Source organism: Kogia breviceps, chromosome 15, assembly GCF_026419965.1.
Source record: "Kogia breviceps isolate mKogBre1 chromosome 15, mKogBre1 haplotype 1, whole genome shotgun sequence".
NCBI classification, from domain to species: domain Eukaryota; kingdom Metazoa; phylum Chordata; class Mammalia; order Artiodactyla; family Physeteridae; genus Kogia; species Kogia breviceps.
This window is the reverse complement of record NC_081324.1, coordinates 82,837,316-82,858,803: the sequence shown is the minus strand read 5'-3', so window position 1 is coordinate 82,858,803 and position 21,488 is coordinate 82,837,316. Positions and strand designations below refer to the sequence as shown.

The 21,488-nt window shown below is 44.2% G+C and overlaps 1 protein-coding gene across 35 annotated transcripts in view; it reads left to right on the top strand.

Moving 5' to 3' along the window:
* Positions 1-21,488, top strand: part of CLIP1 (CAP-Gly domain containing linker protein 1) — a 125,925-nt gene that overhangs the window by 89,107 nt on the left and 15,330 nt on the right. For 32 of the 35 annotated variants that reach the window (XM_059040627.2, XM_059040626.2, XM_067014539.1 and 29 more), the window contains 2 exons: positions 1,453-1,559; positions 6,504-6,624. In XM_059040627.2, the coding sequence (XP_058896610.1) occupies positions 1,453-1,559; positions 6,504-6,624 (228 nt within the window). Of the gene's footprint in view, positions 1-1,452; positions 1,560-6,503; positions 6,625-8,216; positions 8,334-16,356; positions 16,431-18,400; positions 18,503-21,488 lie in introns of those variants that run through there. The other 3 variants (XM_067014557.1, XM_067014558.1, XM_067014556.1) reach the window with 3 other exon arrangements.

Below are 21,488 nucleotides of genomic sequence, written 5' to 3'. Positions count from 1 at the left end.
TGAAATGCTTTTTAAAGAGATAGTCAGGTAAGAGGTTAAGAAATTAAAGCCAAGGAAAATCCAGGTAGCTGCACTGAATAGCTGCTATAAAGATCAGGCCTTTTCATGATGGAAGGTCAATGATTGAAATCCATAAAGACATGAACACTTTGAGATAATTATAGGGTAAATAAAACTTGACATAGAAAAGAGTATGTTTATAAAATTGATGACTAATAAGAACCTGCTGTATAAATAAATAAAAATAAATAAAAAGGAAAAAGAAAAGAGTATGTTTAGGAGTTGACAGTCCTAACAGAAGAGGACTTAAGCTGAAAATATAAAAGCATCAAAAATAATAGATGATAACCAAAATTAGAAGCTAAAGTAAATGAAAAGATTTTAGGGAATATCTCTAACCTTTGAAGATAGATTCAGGGAGAATTGTGTGCTTCTTAACCATACCCCTTGGTGTCTTGTTACAGCCAGAATACAGACTGGAGGTATCAGTTTTTGGACCCACTGAACATTCCATGAATCTGTAATGTTAGGGGGCATTGAAAGGGAGATGGTGGTGTTAAAGCTAGCAAGACACTTTCTAGGGTTCCTGACTGGTAGCAGGTGACAGGACAGAAGTACCTTTGGCTGTAGGAGATAACTACACAAGTCCTAGAAAGCCAGCAAGGCGCCAGAAGCGCACCCTGTGTAATGGATTGCCTGTGACGAGCTCCCCATCCTTGGGGGATGCACACCTCGAACTCCAGCCACCTGCCAGAGCCTGCGGTTGGACATCCCCACTCATTCTAGTAATGTGTCTGGCTTTCCCACCAGGGGCCAGGACCTAGGCTGGCTATGTCCCCCATGGGCAGGTGATAGGGCTGAATGTGAGTGAGTGCTTTTCAGTCTCACTACATGGCCTTTTCCTTTTCAGATTGAAGTTGAGATGAATAACTAAATCTTTTCCCATCTACAAATATCCCAATAATTTTTATAATGAGGACCATTAGAAGTTTGGTACTGACATTGAAAGATATCTTATCCTAAATGACTAGTCTTTGGGGAAGAAAGGGGTTTATTTTCATTACAGAGAATTAATCCTTGCTGATGGCATGCCTTTGCGATTTCTTTTTTAAGATGGATTATACATGAATAGCAAGTTCAATGATAAATTTTGAGAATTGTATACAAGGTGAAAGAAAACTTTTGCTTTAATTTATGGAGAAATTTAGTTTGACATTTTGGCCAGGTGTACAGGACATGTCTGACTAAAGGAAGGGGGAGGTTGCAGTTTATAATAGACTTCATCATTTATAATCTCTTCACCCAGGTGATCTTTTTGTTTGTTTGTTTGTTTGTTTTGCAAATGACTAATTTCACCTTTCTAATGCACCTTTTCATGAATGATTTGTCTATCCACTCATGTGATTGGAAAATGAAATAATTTCATCAAGTTTTTTTCTCTTGGTGTTTAAGTTGGATACACTTAAAGAAAACAACTTGAAAAATATGGAAGAGCTGAACAAATCAAAAGAACTTCTGACTGTAGAGAACCAAAAAATGGAAGAATTCAAGAAAGAAATGTAAGTTTACCTCCTTTGAGAGAAATTATGGCACTTATTTAAAATTGCAAAAGGGAAAACAATGCTAATTATTTTTAGAATACTTGACAAGTATGTAGTCAACAGTAATAGTCTCCCTCCTGCCTCCCAAACGCTGTTGCAAACCCGAGAAGTCACCCCTGTAATGTTACACTGTGAAGTCAGAACTATCACTAAGTTACAGGATCAAAATGAAATGTATGCTGGCTGATGAGTTAGTACAGCTGGAATTCAAATGTGACTTGGTAAAAGCCTTATGAAAATCCAAGGGGAATCAGAGCTTTTTAAAGTAGTATGCTAAAAAAAATAAAAATTAAAAATAAATAAATAAAGTAGTATGCTTACATGGTAGCTAATCTCAACATTAGGAAACATCAGACCCTCTATTAATCTATCCCTCAAAACTCTTTCTATAGGGAAAAAAAAGCATGCACTTTTTGAGATTATCAGTAGTCTTGATTTTAAGAGTAATCTAATCTTCTGGTGTGGAAATTAAAAGAGCAGAATTTTGGGAGACTCTTTCCAATCAAGGTTTACCCATCAGTCTGCTGCCTAGATTTCAGGCAGACAGGCTGCCCATGTTTCCTTTGTCAATACCACCTTTTGAGTTTGGTTCTTATAATCATTGCAGGTGGTTATTTATCTGGCATTGTAAGTGACAGTGACAGTAGATTTCATTTTGCTTATCTGTTCTGAGAGCTACACTGTATCAGCTATGTGAGCCTAAAATTTAAAGCCAACTAATCTGGTGAACATTTGAGTATGTCCTTTGTTCTAGGTACAGTTAAGCTAGGAAGGATACAAAGGTGAATTGTACGTGGACCCTGCCCTCCGAGGGTTTGTATTATTTATTTCCAGTTTTGATCAAACGAATAGATGAGGTTCAAACACAAACAAAAGCACCAGTTCCAAACTGCTGTTCCCAGGTCACCATCCTCAATACAATGTGTTGATCAAGCTTGGATTAAATTAGTACACTATGTCTAGTTCTTCTGAGAGTTCTTAAAATCCTCCCAGAAATGATCTCATCTGAGCTGCTCATCTGAGGGGATGGACAGCCCACGACATTGATGATGGATCCTTTTGTCAGTCTTAGTTTTCGCGATGTTTCTCTAGGTGGTGTTTAAACGGCTACCCCCCAGCAGTTCCTTTTACACCGTTGTATACATGCACAATTGTGGTGATTGGCCACCAGGAGAGGCTTGAATCGCCTGGTCTGCCAAAGGCAAAGAGCACAAATAGAAACGGTCACTGTGATAGGAAAAACTAATTCAAATCAGTTCAGAGAGGGTGGGTTCAGCTGCAGTTCTGGGTCCCCCCACACACACACACCCGTGACACAGTAGCTCTGCTCACCTGAGTGTCTGGAGCCCATCATCTGCGTCACAAAGGCAGCTGGTGAGGGAGGATCTGAGCGTCGGGAGAAGATACCCTCACCACGGCCCCTCTGCCATCACCCCCCTCTGAGGCTCTAGGCCGTGCTGGGTAGTGGAGGGGCGGGGCCCCAGGGGACCCAGCCGAGGGCGGGATTCCTGTCTCCTGCAGAGCTATCTGGGAGTCTCCTGTAAGGGTCCTCGCACTGCTCTAGCGTTAAGTGTCACCCTCCTCACTCAGTCTCTCTGTCGTGCCCCCCACCCCCGCTCAGTGTGCGGTGGTCTCACCCCTGCCAGGAGGGAAACTCTGCGTGCCCTTCTTTGAAGGACCCCATTGAATCAGGAAAGCTCAGCCTCGTGCCGCGGCCGCTAGGGAGCCGGAGCAAAAGCCTGTGGGCTGCGCTGCCGTCCACCTCACCTGCGCCTTCCTCCCCGGGCCCAGTTCCCGGGTCTCTGATCCCTGAGGGGAGGAGTTCGGGCCAGGGGCAGCCAGACCACAGGGCAGACAGGGCCTGCGCTGCTTCGGATGGTCCTGGCCCAGCAGGGCTGCGAGAATTGTGCCTTGTGCCGGTAACGTGGCTGGCCAAGGCCGGGACCCTTAGCAGGACGGAGGGGCAGTGGCAGACACAGCAGTGACGTACGTGGGAAGCTGCTGGAGGGAGCTGTGAGGAGTGGGTTGAAAGCGCCCCCCACCCCCAGTGACTCACTGTTCCCTGCCTGAGGCTTGGCCGCATTTCAGGGACCAGCTGATATAAATGTACTGTGTCATGAGAACAGTGCTTCTTAAAAAGAAAAAAGCAGTCATTTTACTGTTCCTTAGTCTTGTTCCCCAGTGCTCCGAGCTAGGGAGAGAGCAGCAGTTTGTTTTTCGAGGGTTAGCACATACCTGGGATCCTCATGGCCTCTAGAGCTTTTCAGGTGTTTCTCTTCACCTGCCAGGACACCTGTGCAGACCCAGGAGTTCTAACGGGAACCACCTCCTACAGAAACTTGCCCTGGGCCCTGCAATCCCAGCATTTGCAACTAAATGTTCCTTTTCCTCTAGGTCACCTACTCAACTGGTTTTAGGAAAACTTGATTTTGGTGCGCCAGCTCCTAGTTTTAGTTGGAGAGAGAGAATAAAATGGTTTCTCTCTGGTGTGTAATTTTTGACTCTCAGGGAAAACGATATAAGCCATCTAATTTTTGCCTTTAATTACTCACCTGGCACAGTAATAAATCTAGAATATATTTAGCATGGTAATTAATAGGTTTACAATAGATTCCTAAGTTGAATGTCTGCAAGTAAATATTAGCAATGTTTGCCTCTCAGTTTTAAAACTGTGACAGTCTCCTTTTCTGTTGCAAGATATCTATCTTATAATGTAGAAAGCAAAGCATCTTTAAAAATTGTGAGAATTATATTTGTAGGTATTTTTAGAATTATTCCTTAGAGTATGTACAGAAGTTGGGCTGTTAGAGCCTCCTTCTTCTGTGAAATGTACATATCCCCTCTGGTCTAAAGAAAAATTGAAAGAGGTGTTTCCATATTCAAATCACAACCGAGGTCTGTCTGCCAGTTTTTTGTTTTTTTGTGTGTGTGTGTGGTACGCAGGCCTCTCACCGCTGTGGCCTCTCCCGTTGCGGGGCACAGGCTCCGGACGCACAGGCCCAGCGGCCATGGCTCACGGGCCCAGCCACTCCGCGGCACATGGGATCTTCCCGGATCGGGGCACGAACCCGCGTCCCCTGCATCGGCAGGCGGACTCCCAACCACTGCGCTACCAGGGAAACCCTGTCTGCCAGTTTTAACTCCAGTTCTCTTGGTTCTACAACTTACTTGATTTGGGGCAAATCTTTTCACTTACCTGAGCTTCAATTTTGTCATCTTTAAAATATAAATAATAACATTAACTTCCTTGGGCTTTGAGGATTAAATGTACATGAGATCATTTTGCAGGTTTTAAAACATTGAACAAATATCATTCTTATAATTATCTTAGGGCATCTTGATATTTCTTTGACTCCTTGTTTTAATTTTCTTTACTGTGGGCTCTTAATAGAAACCAAGGATTTAAAACATTTTAAAGGATGAAAATCTTTAAAAGAGAACAGGATCTTGAACTTATCACTGACAGGCCACACAAATGCTGAAACCAAATAGCCCTTAATGAAGGTGGTGGCCACTTGGGAATAAAAGGTTTGGCTTATGATGATTTCATCATAAGTAAAATCTTCTGATTTGTCAAGAGCTGATGGACTTTGGCCAGAAGATGAACTTTACCTGTAGTGTGTGCACGCGTGTGCCCGTGTGTGTGTGTATGTGTGTGTGTTTTGATCCATAATTAAAATCAGGCCTCCCAGCTTTTGAATGACTAATTACCTGAAGCTAAAATTCCTTCTCAGTTTTTCTTCACTTGCAAAATAAACATCTCTGTAAAATGCCAACTTTAATGTGCTAAGAGGATTTTTGTGTAGACATCTTCCCCTGTATCTTCATGAGGTCAGCCCCGTAGGTATGTTATAGGGACGTGGAGAATTAAAAATCAAGAAAACTGAAGATGCTAAGCACTGCCACCCATTAGACAACTGAAGTTAAAAATAGATGTGTTCATGCGTCAGCAGATGGATTCATACCCAGATGACTTGATTCAGAATTCAGCCATGTATGACGGCTCCCTAAATGAAATATAGCCAGCACAGACTTAAAATTCATAATTGCATCAAAACCTTCTATGGTATAAAACTAAAATCCAACAGTCAGATAAACTATTTCCGATTTCCACGTGTAAAGGATAATTTGGGATGTATATTTGCAATTAAGCTTAATAATGGGAAGATGTTTAATAAATACATTTACCCTGTTCACATTTTATATGCTGATATTCATGGTATAATATGGTTAGCAAGCTGTATTTTTATTTGCTTCTTTTAATTTCAGGTTAGCAGTATGGAAAGAATACAATCAAAACAAAACACTTGTTATGTAATTAGAAAACTGCATTTCCCTTGGGCATTTCACCTCTAATTGTCCTGAAAATATACCCAGATTCCCGCCAGCACTTGATTCTGACAGATACTGGCAAATGGAACCATCAGATAGGCATTTCTGCCAAAAAAAAAAAAAAAAAAACAGATTACAGATTTGTACAGTTAGAACAGTGCCGTGGCAGCAAAGTAAATCACTTTATCAACATGATAGGTTTAAGTATAATTTTCTAATGGAAATAAGGGGAATACTGACCATTTCATCTGTCATTTATTTTAGAGTGACACTGCTTTTTTGTATGGGGAGTATTTAGAAGTGGGGTAAGTGTGGGTGATGAGAGAGTGGATGTAGTGTTTATCAGGTTTGAAAAAAAAAATGGAATACATGCGAGCAGCAGTCCTCCTCCTGAGAGGTTAAAGCCATTTGGCCCCTCCTGCACGTAGATAATGCTGCCTTCTGTTGTTATAGAGCCTATCAGGCACGTGACCCAGATATATTTTCCTTGGTGCTGTGAAGCTGGTCGTCTCCCACAGTTTCCTTGCCTGTCTTGTTTCTATGGTAACCCTGCACTCACTGTCCTTGCAGAGAAACCCTAAAGCAGGCAGCAGCTCAGAAGTCCCAGCAGCTTTCAGCACTGCAAGAAGAGAACGTGAAACTTGCCGAGGAGCTGGGGAGAAGCAGGGACGAAGTCACAGGTCATCAAAAGGTCAGTGGGCGTTGGGTGGACATTCCCAGCTCGGCCACGCTGATGTCTGCTGCTGTGGGCAGGGCGCTCGGAGGCTCCTCAGAGAACGTGCTCCATGTGGCGGGGTGGTGCAAATGGGATTTCAAGTCACCTGTGTTCTGTGTCTCCTGGTTTTCAAGTGTGCTGCTGTAGGACTTGGGTAGGAGTGAGTTGACAGGTCCTTTAAAAACAAAACCAAAAAAAGCGCTGGGAACTTGCAGGCAAGTAGAAAATAAGATCTTTATCAGATGATCTTATGGCAATGCATTTAAATGGATAGGGACAGTATCTTTTCCCTACTGCTTGGGTTTCAAAATTTTTTTTTCTCGAAGGTTTTTCTTTTCTTTCATCAAAATTGATTTTAAGAAAAAGGTTCCAAGGATACAGATTTGGTGTGAGCGTTGGCAGCTGTTTTTAAATAGGACTCTGCTTTTCTTTAAATTAAAAAAAAATGTTTAAACATCTCCTAACGGAACTGTGTGTACATGTGCACTTGTGCGTATTGGTGTATGGAACATGTATTACACCTGGAATGAACGATAAGCTCACCACAACCCACTTGTTTCCGTATTTAAATTACAAAGCCTTCTGACAAGTTTATTAAACACTGAAGCAAAACTGATTTTAAAGGATGCTGTATTCTGCTTTTTATTCTTGAATCAAAAGGCTAGACTATTAGTCACATCTGACCTCAGAGCAGAAGTTCCAAAAAATGACATTTTTAAGACAATTTTACTGTGTGGTCATTATTTCTTGCTTTGCACGTCAAGGGGGAAAAAATTTTTTTCTCCCAAGCATACTTTGCAAATCTTATTTCTCATTTGGATGGAACAGATTGAGTGTCCATTGACGTGGTGCCATTTGTAGTGAAAGCGCTCTTCAGAGCGTTGATTTCATACTTGAAAGTCTTCGTTAGAGCTTTTCCACAGCTGCCTTACTTCACTGGAGAGATGGCCCGTGTCTCCAGACTCCAGGCCAACAGTGAAGCTCTCGGTGATAGCAGCTCACATTCAGTGGCTCTGGTTTTACTGTGTGACGGGCACAGATACACAGGACTGTCCTCTCCGTCTTCACAGTAGTTTCCTGAGATGGCACTGTCATTACCCGCACTTGTAAAAGAGGAAACAGAAGCCCAAAGAAGGTAATGTGCTCAACCTCATTCAGCCAATAGCGTCAGGAGACATATATCGTTTTCTGATTGGGGTCAGGAAAAGGATCAAAGGGGGGTGACGTAAATAGGGTTGCTGCACTCTGCTTTGGTCACTGTGTGAGAAAGCGGGGTTCATGGAAAACAGAAGCCCTTTGACCAGATGAGGTTCTTTTTTTCCTGGCACAAACCAGAGCGTCTGAAACCCTGTGGGTACCTCTGACATCAGTGTGTCTGTAAGGACTTGTGAGGGAAGGATCTCGGCCAAGTGCTGAGTCTGTTCGTCTCCTTTTATCTCATCTCACTGAGCGTCTCTGATGGAGAGCGTGGAATCCACCGATGGGAAGAACACGCAGAGGTCAGCCTCCTGTCTTACGTTGTGACCTTAACCGGACTGTTGATGACATTTCTTGTTTCTGTCACTCAGAACCGGAAAGGCGAAGAGGGAAGCATCACGATTCCTTGGGCCGAGGTTTTCAGGGCTCCTCTCCATCCTCCAGCCCTTTATCTTTTTTGCCTTGGTATTTGAACTACCTTCTTTTCGAAAAGGTTTTGGGACTAAAAATTTGAAGCTCAGTGACTTTGAAGAATGTTAGAAAACAGCACCTGCAAGAAACAACCAGGGCAGTGACTTCCCTTAAAAGCAGGGGTTGTTTTGCCGTTTGTAGGGCCCTGTGTTTTACGCTGGAGAGAGAAGCGAGTGGCTGTGAACTAAACCATGATGGGCTGCGACACTAGAGGTTGTGAACGGTGATGGTGAACACCGGGGAAGACTGCAGATACTGCTTCCCTTGACGTGTACACGTTTCAAAAGAGTGGAGAGAATCCCCCCATTTAAAATAACTTAGAAGCAGCTTTAGGCTAAAGAAGACTGATTAATTCATCGGCTTTTCTTACTCTTACTACATACATAATCTCTAAGAGTCTAGAGTGCTGCTTACTCATGTAAAATCACGAATTTCCACTTTGTTACTTGCTGCAGTTGAGCCGAACTATTGATCAACGTTGTTCAGAAATATACTACAGAGTTTGGCAGAAACCCTATTTTAAAAAAAAAAAGGACAAGAAGAATTTTAATTGTAGTACTAGAGACATAGTCAGTGTTTCATTCTAAAGCGAAGCCAGTGGAGGACTGTTGTGCAGTGGGTGCGACTCCGCGCTCCCCATGCCGGGCGCCCGGGTTTGATCCCTGGTCGGAGAACTAGATCCCGCACGCCGCAGCTGAGACGTGGTGCAGCCAAAATAAGTAAGTCAGTCAATAAATATTTTAAAAAATAATAAAGTGAAGACAGTGGAGACTAGATTGACGTGGGACAGATAAACACTGACCCGGGTCCCGAGTTCCATCCTGGTCCCTTTGCTCAGCAGCACCACATTCGCTGACCGTGTACTGAGCGGATTGCTCTGCCGTTGTTTCACAGAATCATCACCACGTGCCTGAGACACTGAGGTTATTTTGTAGGACGGAAGGAAGCTGAGGCTCAAAAACGAAGCAGTTCACCAAGGACACAGAGCTAGGCAGCGGAGGAGCTGAGATCAGAACTCGTGTCTGACTAACTCGTAAGCCTGTCTGCCTGCTCCTGTCCCTTACTGAGAAGAAAACTTATTTCTATGTACTTCATAATTATTGTTAAAATTTAAAAAAAAACCCTCTGAGCTACGAATGGGGTAGGTGGGGTCAAACAGTACTATAAAAATATACTTTCAATTCTACTGTTACTTTTTTTCTGCCTCAAATATTTATTTTGCTTAGAAAACCCACGAGATTCCAGAATCTGTTCTGCATCTTCTTTTTTTCTTTTTTTTTTTGGCCCTTGCCACGTGGCATGTGGGATCTTAGTTCCCCGACCAGGAATCGAACCCACGCCCCCTGCCTCAGAAGCACAGAGTCTTAACCACTAGAGTGCAAGGGACATCCTATCCTGCATCTTAAGACTCTCACTGGGAATATGGGCTCAGGATTTTGATTTCCTTGAGGAAGCCATCTTCATGAAGAGGGCTATTTCATTTCCTGTTTGTCATCTGGAAGTCAGATTATTTGTTGCAATAAAAGAATCCCTGGTCCCCTGTGACAGTGGTTTTGTAGAACATTCTCTCTGTCACCTTGACAGGTGATGAAGGAGCTTGGAAATTAAGAGGGCTGACAGGGAGCAGGACTGGCCGGTCAGAGGTGGGGAGCGACGATGGCTTCTGTGCTTTCTGAGGAACCCTCGTCTGCCTTGGTGGGCAGGCGGGCGCCGTGTCCCCCGGGGGGAAGTGTGTGAACAGTTTCGGGGCTTACCTGCTCGCTGGCAGCCCTCCAGGGTGGAGCTGGCTAAGCCAGAAGCAGAGCCCCGTGTGCGCACTCCCCGTTGCCTGCCTGCCCCGCCAGACTTCCTCCTTTCCCCTCTGAGTCCCCTTTACCCAGTAGGGTTTTTCATTTGAAGAGGGGACGGGGGTGACAACCGGCACCGGTCGGGGCGGTGAGAAGCAGAAGTGTTGGGGCTGGCTGGCACCGCCTGTGACAGAAATCTTCATAAAATGTCACACGGAGTGCCTCGCCTTTTACAAGAGGCTATATTAGATTGAACATACGAAATAGCTATTGCTCTGCAATTTCATGTGGTTCAACCTAACAGCTCACGTAATTTAGTTTTTCTGGTGACGGATGGTTTTGAAGATTGTCATTGTAATTGCTGTTGATGGTTTGCTCTCACACTGTTTCCTTCCTGGTGGCCTGACTGGTTTCACGCTGCTCTGGGTTGGTTTTGGGGATGCGTGTGTGTGTTCAAATACACACAACATAAAATGTACCGTTTTACCCGTTTTACAGGGTGCGATCCAGTGGCACTCAGTACATTCACACTGTTGTGCGGCCACATCACCTCTGTCTAGTTGCGGAACGTCCTGATCACCCCGAAAGGAAACTCCACTTAAGCAGCCACTCCCCATTCCTCCCCCCTCCCAGCCCTTGGCAACCACTAATCTATATTTTTTTTACCCCTGTGGATTTGCTTATTCCGGATATTTCACATAATTGGCATCATACGGTACGTGTCCATTTGCGTCTGGCTTCTTTCACGGAGGAGGATAATATTTTCGGGGCTCATCCATGTTGCAGCCTGTGTCAGAGCTTCATATCTTTCCGTGGCGGAGTCGCATTTTATTGAAGGGATAGACCACGTTTCATGCATCCGTTTGCTTCCGGTGTCTCGGTCTCTTTCTCCACTCAGACTGCCACCCGTCCCCCCTGAAGTCTCCACCCCTGCCTGGAGCCGCTGCGTCTCATCGCCCCTTCGGGTCTTCCGCGGGTCGGGAGATCCTCCTCATTTCTAAATCTCGCCACACTCTTCACACTTGCGACCCTATCTTCAGCTTACCAAACGTCTAAAGTTGGTTTTCTGCCTTATTTCTCACTCGCCTTTCCTTCCCGGTCCGTTGCAGTCGGTTTCCTGCCGTCCCCCGGGCGCGCCGGCAAGGACCCTGGCTTGAGCGGTCTCTTCCCTGCGGCTGCACACGTGTGGCTCCTTGCGCGCTCCGTAGACGGTGCGCACCCCCGTCCGCGTGCCGACGCTCCTGCCCTGGCTTCCTCCCCACCTCACGGGTCTCCTGCATCTCCCGCCGCACCCTGTCCCTGGCCGTTTGCGTGTCTGCTTGTCCATCTCTCCTCCTCCTCCCCCACTCGTGCACTTTCCCTCACCGCTGGAGGCCCGTGCCGTATGGTCGCCTCTCGTCCGCGGGTGGCCCCTAACTTCCCCGGTCCGCGTCGCAGTCTCCTCGGAGCCCTCAGAGCTGGGTGTGTCGTGCACTCGGGCTCTCTCCGCGCACAGCTCGGAGACAGTGGGCCTCCTCGAGCAGGACGTGCAGGTTTAACGAGTGACTGAGTGAACGGGTGATGAAATGACTAGCTCATCTTTAGCCAGGCCCTCGGGTCCCGTTTTACAGCATAAGATACGGAGACTGTGTGACTGCTCTTTCTGCTTTCTTCCAGTTTCGTGGCTCTGTTGCAGAGCTGTGTTTGCCAAAAGCCAGTCACCACATGAGCGGGACATTTGCTCTGTGTGGATGGTGGACTGTACAGTGAATTCGGGCAGGGTCACGTGGTGTCAAGCTTAATGGAAAAACCGTGCAGAGCATGATTTCTTCTCATAGAGAATACTAAAAATAATCAGAATGATGTGAGTTCTTCTATAGAAACAGTCACCTTAGGGAGTCAGTTTTGAAACGTCTGATGTATCATTCCCAGACCTCACATGTATTCTCCTCTGTGAGGGTTGCAGATACACTGAACTGTCACTGTGGGAATAGTGCTGGTTTTTCCCCTGGTTACTTGCAAAATGGGGTCATAGTTGGCTTATGGAAAGTGGACAGATATGAGATGACTCAGTAACTGTATTTCATCAACACCCCTTCCTAACAGAGGTTATAACAGATGCAGTATACAGAAAACTGGGGTTATCATCTAAATTGATCCATGAATCATTGCCTGCCTTTTAAATAAGCCTGCATTCCCAGACCTGAATGTTTAGAAAGGAAACGCTGTTTTTAGCTTGTCATGTTTTATTTTGGAAAAGTAGTGATCATCGGCCATCAAATTTTAATCTGGAGTTGAGGCGGGGTAGCTTCCGGGCGAGTAGGGCCGAGTGAAGCTGGGTCACGGAATCTCTCACCCGCTGCCACACCTAGTGAAATGTACACACTTCTTCGCCTGTTAAAAAACACCTTCAGGAAAATCCAGCAAAGCCAATCAAGTTCATGCTGTAAACGTTGAAACTGACAACCAAGAAAAGAAACAAAATTGTGGTGTGACTCTGTTTGAAACTGTGTTCACAGTGGTAAGAGAAAGGAAAACAAAGAGCAAAATCCCCAGAAATTTCCCTCTAATCCTCCCCATCCCCTTGCCCAACCCAGTTTGGAGAAATTAGACTGAAGAAGTGAGTCGGCAGTCAGCGCTGCTTCTGCCACCCAGCACTCTACCGGAGCAGGGAAGACGGCTAGCTGTCATTTTCCATAGCTCGCCTAGGCCATAGCGTGGCTTAAGCAGACGGGGGGTGGGGGGGTGGGTTTTTACTCAAATGATGATAAGTTCACAGGCAGGTCGTCCCCGTGGGCCCAGCCGCCCTCCCGCTCTGCTCCGCCGCTGCCCTCAGCGGATAGTTCTCACCCTCTCGGCCTCAGTGGCTCTTACACCCCCCCAGGCATTGCGCTACTTTCCGGGAGGAAGCAGGCGGAAGGACAAGTGGGCAGAGGCGGAGGGCTTCTCTTTACGTGGTTTATCTTTTCGTGTGGAGAGGACAGTTCAGATCTCCGTAATAGTGTCACCTCCAACCGCGAGTGAGGCTGGATTCCTCCAGGAAGGGAAGGAAACAGAGAGGAGGTGAGAGTAGATGTTGAAAGAGCCAACTTGTAATATCTGCCTGGAGCTGAAGCTGAGCACACACTCCTTCAGGAACAGAGTTGCCTCTTTTCTGATGCAGTAGATGAGATGCGGGACACTAAAGGGAAAAGCTCAGAGAGAGACCTCCTCCAGCAGATCGTATAGTCACCCGAACAGCACTCTCCCCACCCTTGACCCAGGGCCCTCTGGCTACAGAAATATATAGACTGCAATGCCCGATTTTTCAGTTGTAGCTTGGAGGTCTCAGATAAAGTAGGAGGGGCATAAAGGAAAATTCATTTACATTACATGTGAGCAAATAGAACGTCTAGGTAGAGCTGCCCAGGGTAAGATGAACAATTGACTACATACTGTACCAAAAGAGGAAAGAAGAAAAGAAAAGAACCTAGGAATCCAAAGAGAGATGAGGGATTCAGGCCATGAGAAAACATTACCCAGAGAAAAATACTGATTGCTTTGTGTTATAGAAAAGCTTAAGTGCTGTAAATAAAACAACTGTTCAGAGAGAAGATGGTAAAATGACACAAGCTGAGCAGAGAGAGGAAAGAGTTAAGGAAACTAATTGAAGACCGGAACCACACCATATCAGTATCAGAACTGGTAAATACATCAGAAACAGACAGGGACCTAGTGAACGTTTCTGAAAATATACAGAGAATTCTTCAGGTCCCCAGGCAGAAAAAGCAGATTCCTTATAAAAAGGAGAAAAAATAGCCCACTGCAGCCACATTCAATGCCAGAAAAAAAAAAACAACCCCAAAACCAAAAAACATAGTGCACTGTTTCCAAAGTTCTAAGGGACGGAAAATATGATCAGCAGCGTCATATCCAAGCAATTACTATTCAGGTAAGAAGACAGGTGTTTCCAAACTTGAAAGAACTTAGAAGCTCTAGCATCTATGAGTCCTTCTGGAAAGTAGCTACCTGCTGGTAAAATTTGGCCAAGCAAGACATGACTCAATATACAGGACTTCCTAGCTCAGGAGAAGCCTGGCAAAGGGCCTGGAGGTGAGCACTAAACCCAGGTAAAGAGACAGCTAAGCTCACAGCTGAGGGAATCACAGATGAGGAACAGAGTTGTGATTTTAACTTTTTATTTGGAAGTCATTTCAAGCTTTGCAAAAAGTTGTAAAAATAAAACACAGGATGCTCATGTAGGCTAAGGATTTGTTTTTACCTAACTACAGTGCAGCTGTCAAATTTAGGAAGTTTGAACACTATTAGCCAATGTATGGTCCCTATTCCTGGTTAGGCAGTTGTCGGTGATGTCCTTTATAGCAGTAGTTTTTGTGGATTTCCCCCCCCCCCCACAGTTCAGGATCTAGACCAGGATCATGCGTTCCATTCACTGACTCAGTTCTCTTTAGTTGTCTTTATCTGGAATGGTTCTTCTGCCCTTGTCTTTTATGACTTGACTTTTTTGAAAACAGGCCAGTTATGTTGCATAAAATCCTTCATTTGGGGTTTGTCAGGTGTTCCCTCGTGATGGTATTTATTCATTTTTAGCAGGAAGACTCTATTATAAGTGATTAGCATTTCCTGCCCGGAAGCAGGGGATGTTGCTTTATCCTATTATTGGTGATGTCAGTTTTGATCATTTAGTGAAGGTAAGCTTAAAGCATTTTCAAGACAAAAAGAAAAAAAGCAAAGACAAAGGAGAAAAAAAGAAAAATATACAGAGAGAGTATGACTAACAAAATTTGAGGTGACAGTTGAAAGAACGTGAAAGTATGCAAACCTCCTCATCTTTTATATCAGGGTGATGTTTGGTATTATTTATAATTAAAATTAACTTATACCTAAGAAAATGATATTAACATCTATGTTTTTTAAAAAATATATTCTACTTAAAAATTTTACAAAATGAATGTATAAACCTAGTGGGAGTTCTTAGAAAGGAATATATCTTTTGTGGTAAAGAACACTTTTCTGCCCTCAGCCATTTTCTTTTATTTACTTTGATTTTTCTTTCTCCTGCTAAATTCAAGTCAAATTAAATTTGCTTTTTTCTCCCCTCTCTGTCTTTCTTGCTCTGTGTACATGGAGAAGTGTGTCTGTGTGTGCGAGGCGAGACAGCTAATGTTCATTGTTTCTTCCGTGAAAGGGCTTGTCCACGGAATTGACTAAATCCTCCTCTTCCTTTCTCCCCATTACCTTCGCCACTTCCAAGAGCAGGAGTCTGTGTGGGAGGCGAGACTAGAAATCCGCAGACACGGGATGGGGATGTGTCTTGTGCTGTCAAGGTAGCACCGCTATTTTGAACCTCAGAACACTTGCTCAGAGAAGAGGCTGAAGTCGCCCACACATGAGCCACTTCCCTGGGGAAGTCGGTGAGAAAAGCAGCAGCTGGGCGCCAGATCGCTCAGACTGGCTGAGCGGAGAGTTCCTCCTGTGAGAACCCTGGTTCCTCGGTGTCACTGCCAACCCATGCCCGAGGGGAGCACCCGCTTACCGGCTCTCTGACCCCGTCGTTTGCACGACACGTAGTTACCGAGTGCCTACTGTGTGCCTGCCCGTGCTCCAGGAATGGAGGAGACAGCGGTGAGCAAAACAGAAAACTGCTGCCCCTCCCTCCGGCGAGTGGTCTCACTGTGTAATGGTTCCGAACTTCAGCACAGCCTTCACCTCACGCAAGCTAGTACTTTTGTTAAGTGAGAGACTGAAAACAAATTACCCACCATGGTTATTGTATTACGAAACAGTTTAGTGGATAGATCAGCTCTTTGAGATTTTCTGGTCCGGTGTTCCCCAAATCATGGTCACTTGTGTACTATCTTGACTGTAATGTTATGTTCTTAATATTTTTCTATAAAATAACCCTCCCTTTTATTCAGCCTTTTATTTTTATTTATTTTTTTTGCGGTACGCGGGCCTCTCACTGCTGTGGCCTCTCCCGTTGCGGGGCACAGGCTCCGGACGCGCAGGCTCAGCGGCCACGGCTCACGGGCCCAGCCGCTCCGCGGCACGTGGGATCCTCCCGGACCGGGGCACGAACCCGCGTCCCCTGCGTCGGCCGGCGGACTCTCAACCGCTGCGCCACCAGGGAAGCCCTATTCAGCCTTTTATTACCAAAAGTTTCAAACACGCACAGAAGCAGAACAGCAGAACAGTGAATTCCCATGTACCCCACTACAAAGGCACTCAACTCTTGGTCACTCTTGTTTCTTTTTTTTTTTTTTTGGCTGCGCAGCCTGTGGGATCTTAGTTCCCAGACCAGGGATGGAACCCGCACCCCCTGCTGTGGAAGCGCCGAGTCTTAACCACTGGACCGCCAGGGAAGTCCCGGTCACGCTTGCTTCAATTCTACTCTCACTCACCCTCCACCCCATCATAGATTAATTTCAAGCAACTCCTAGAATACTGTCATTTTATCTGTAAATATCTTTGTACCTCTAAAAAATAAAATTATTTATCCCCCCCCCCCTTTTCTTTTTGGCCATGCTGTGCGGTTTGCGGGATCTTCGTTCCCAACAAGAGACTGAACCTGGGGCCCACAGCAGTGACAGCGCCGAGTCCTAACCACTGGACCACCAGGGAACTCCCTATTCCTTTTAAATTGTAATTTATTTTAAAATTAAAAATAATCATACATGTTTGTAACATGAAACAATACAAATACATACCATTTCAAAGTTATTACTCCTCCCATTGTTGTTTCATGTAGGCAACAGTATAAATGGTTGGGTGTACCTTTCCATACTGTTCTTCATGTGTGTAACAGCATATACATAGTTTGTCTTTTACAAAAGCAACATTGTATACACTACTCAAACTCTCCTTCCCCCCTCCCCCCCGAAGTTATATTTATTAAGGTATAATTTACGGGCTTCCCTGGTGGCGCAGTGGTTAAGAATCCACCTGCCCATGCAGGGGACATGGGTTCGAGCCCTGGTCCGGGAAGATCCCACATGCCGTGGAGCAACTAAGCCTGTGTGCCACAACTACTGAGCCTGCACTCTAGAGCTTGCGAGCCACAACTACTGGGCCTGCGTGCCACAACTACTGAAGCCCGCACACCTAGAGCCTGTGCTCTGCAACAAGAGAGGCCACCACAATGAGAAGCCCGCACACCACAGCAAAGAGTAGCCCCTGGTCGCCACAACTAGAGAAAGCCTGCGTACAGCAGCGAAGACCCAACGCTGCCAAAACAAATAATAAATAAATTTATAAAAAAGAAAAAGGGGGCTTTCCTGGTGGCGCAGTGGTTGAGAATCCACCTGCCGATGCAGGGGACACAGGTTCGTGCCCCGGTCCAGGAAGATCCCACATGCCACGGAGCGGCTGGGCCCATGAGCCATGGCCACTGAGCCTGCACGTCCGGAGCCTGTGCTCCGCAACGGGAGAGGCCACAACAGTGAGAGGCCCGCGTACCACAAAAATAATAATTTAAAAAATTAAAAAATAAAAAATAAAAAAAGAAAAAAGAAAAAGGTATTAAAAAAAGGTATAATTTACATAAAATTCACCCTTCATAGGTATATGGTTTGATGAGTTTTGACATATATATATATATAGTCATATAATTTACCCCGAAATCAAGATTTCCTTCACCCCCAAAATTTCTCTCATACTCCTTTTATAATCAATCACTTCCCAATCCCTGAAAACCATTTCTCTCTTTTATGGTGCTATAGTTTTGCCTTTTCTAGTAGGTAACATAAATGGAACCAAAATAGTATGTAACGGGGCTTCCCTGGCGGCGCAGTGGTTGAGAGTCCACCTGCCGATGCAGGGGACACGTGTTTGTGCTGTGGTCCAGGAAGATCCCACGTGCCGCGGAGCGGCTGGGCCCGTGAGCCATGGCCGCTGAGCCTGCGCGTCCAGAGCCTGTGCTCCGCAACGGGAGAGGCCACGACAGTGAGAGGCCTGCGTACTGTAAAAAAAAAAAAAAAAAAAAAAAGTAACAACAAAATATTAGCAAATTAAACCACCAATGTTTAAAAAGAGGAATGATAGATTTAAAACAAATTACTAGCTTGTGTGAAGTAAAATACCAGCTTGTGTGAAGTGAAGAATGTGCTGAAGTTCGGAACCATTACACATCCTCCTGCTTTTGTAGTCTCAGTCAGGCCACTTGACGGAGGGAGGGGCAGCAGTTTTCTGTTTTGTTCACCGCTGTCTCCTCCACTTCTGGAACACAGTATATAATTCCACAACCAAGTAGGATTTATCCCAGAGATGCAAGGCTGGGTTCAGCACTTGAAAATCAAATAATGTAATCTTCACATCAACAGACTAAGGAAGAGAAGCCACAAGATCATATCAGTAGATGCAGAAGAAGCATTTGAAAAAGCTAACACCCATTGTGATAAAATCTCTCGGCCAACTAGGAATAGAGGGGAACTTCATCAACCTCATAAATAATACCTACAAAAACTACTGCCAACATCGTACTTAATGGTGAGAAACTCAAAGCTTTCTAAGCTAAGAAAGAAAGCAAGGATGTCCCCTCTCAGCACTGCTTTTCAACATTGTACTGCTAGTCGTTGCCAATGCAGTAAGAAAAGGAAATAAAAGGTATACATATTGGGGAGGAAAAAGTAAAACTCTTTGTTCACAGATCATGTGACGTAGAAAATCCAAAAGAATGACAAACTCCTGGAACTAGTAAGTGATTATAGCAAGGCTGCAGGATACAAGGTTCAGTGTACAAGAGTCAGTCACTTTCTTATGTCAAAGCAATGAACAAGTGGAATTTGAAATTGAAAACATAATACCATTTATGTAAGCAGCCCCTAAAATGAAATACTTTGGTAAAAATCTCACAAAGTATGTACCAGGTCCATCTGAGGAAAACTACAAAACTTTAATGAACAAAATCAAAGAGCTAAATAAATGGAGAGATATTCCATGTTCACAGATAGAAAGACTCAATATTGTCAAGATGTTGGTTCTTACCAACATGATCTGTAGATTTAACACAATCCCAATCCCAATCCCAGCAAGTTATTTTATGGATGTCGACAAACTGATTCTAAAGTTTGTATGGAGAGGCGAAAAGACCCCACATAACTCAGTATTAAAGAAGAGCGAAGTTGAAGGATTGACACTACCCAACCTCCAGACTTAGTATAAAGCTGCGATAACCAAGTACAGCAAAAGAGTAGACAAGCGGATCAGTGGAACAGAGTCAAGCGCTCAGAAATAGACCCACATAAATGTAGACAGTTGATCTTTGACAAAGGAGGAGGGGCAATACAGTGGAGCAGAGACCATCTTTTCAGCAAATGGTGCTGGAGCAAGCGGGTACCCGCACCCAAAAAGTGAATCTAGACGCAGATGTTATGCCCTTCATAAAAATTAAGTCAAGATGGATCATAGACCTAAATGTTAAGTGAATAACTCTAAAACTCTTAGAAAATAACAGGGGAAAACCTAGATGGCCTTGAGTATGGAGGCGACTTTTTAGATACAACCCCAAAGACATGATCCGTGAAAGAAAGAATTGATAAACTGAACTTTCTTAAAATTAAAAACTTCTGCTCTGTGAAAAACAATGTGAAAAGAATGAGAAGACAAGCTGCTGACTGGGAGAAAATTTTTACGAAAGACGTGTAATGAAGGACGGTTAGCCAAAATATACAAAGAACTTGTAAGACTTAAGAATAAGAAAATGGGGCTTCCCTGGTGGCGCAGTGGTTGAGAGTGTGCCTGCCGATGCAGGGGACGCAGGTTCGTGCCCCAGTCCGGGAAGATCCCACATGCCGCGGAGCGGCTGGGCCCGTGAGCCATGGCCGCTGAGCCTGCGCGTCCGGAGCCTGTGCTCCGCAACGGGAGAGGCCACAACAGTGAGAGGCCCGCGTACCGCAAAAAAAAAAAAAAAAAATAAGAAAATGAATAGCACAATTAAAAAATGGACAAAAGACCTTAACAGACACTTCACCAAATAAGACATGTAGATGGCAAGTAAGCGTATGAAAAGGTGCTCAGTATCATATGTCATTAGGGAATTATAAATTAACAGTGAGATAATACTACACACCTATTAGAATGGCCAGAATCCAAATCTCTGCTAACACCAAATGCTGATGAAGATGTGGAACAACAGAAATTCTCATTCCCTGCTGGGAATGCAAAATGGTACAGCTGCTTTGGAAGACAGCTCAGCAGTTTCTTACAACACTAAACATACTCTAACCATATGATCCAGTAATTGGGCTCCTTGGTATTTACCCAAATGAATTGAAAATTTATGTCCACACAATATCCTGTGCATGGATGTTTACAGCAGATTTAATCACAATTGCCAAAAACTTGGAAGCAACCAAGATGTCCTTCAATAGGTGAATGTATAAATAAACTGAAGTACATCCAGATGATGGAATATTACTCAGCACCAAAATGAAATGACCTATCAAGCCATGAAAATAGATGGAGGAACTTTAAACGCATATTACAAATTGAAAGAAGCCAATTTGTAAAAGCAACATACTGTATGGTTCCAAAGATGTGGCATTCTGGAAAAGACAAAACTGTGGGGACAAAAATATAGTGGTTGTGAGGGGCACAAGGGGGAGGGAGTGATGAATAGGCAGAGCAGCAAGGGTTTTTCGGGCAGTGAAGCGATTCTGTACAATACTACAATGCTGGATACATGTCTTTATCCATTTGTCAAAACTTGTAGGCTATGCAACACCAAGAGTGAACCTACTGTAAACTATGGAAATGTGGGTGGTAATGATATGTCACTGATTGTAACAAACGCACCGCTGTCCTGTGGGATGTTGATAGTTGAGAAGGTTGTACATGTGTGGGGACACAGAGTTATGGGAAATCTCTGTACCTGTTGTTCGATTTTGCTGTGAACCTGAAACTTCTTTAAAAAAATAAACTGTATTAATGGAAAAAAAAAGTATGTAACCTTACTCATAATAACATTAAACGTAAGTGAACTAAACACTGATTTAAAGGCAGACATCGGCAGAATTAATTTTTAAAAAGCATCATCGAACTATATGCTGCCTATAAGAGACATAATTTAGATTCAAAGACACAGTGGATTGAAAGTAAAAGGATGTAACAAGATATATCATACAAATAGTAACCAAAAGCAAGCTGGAGTGTCTATACTAATTATCAGACAAAGTAGACCTTGAAGACAAAAATTGTTACTAGAAACAGAGGAAGAAATTTTATAATGGTAGAGATCAATCCCTCAAGAAAATACAACAGTTACAAATATATATGCAACTAATGGCAGCCCTAAAAATACAGAAAGCAAAAACTGACAGAATTAAAGGATGAAATAGATAATTCAGCAATAATAGTTGGAGATTTCAGTATTCTGTTTGAGTAATGGATAGAACAACTAGACAGAGATCC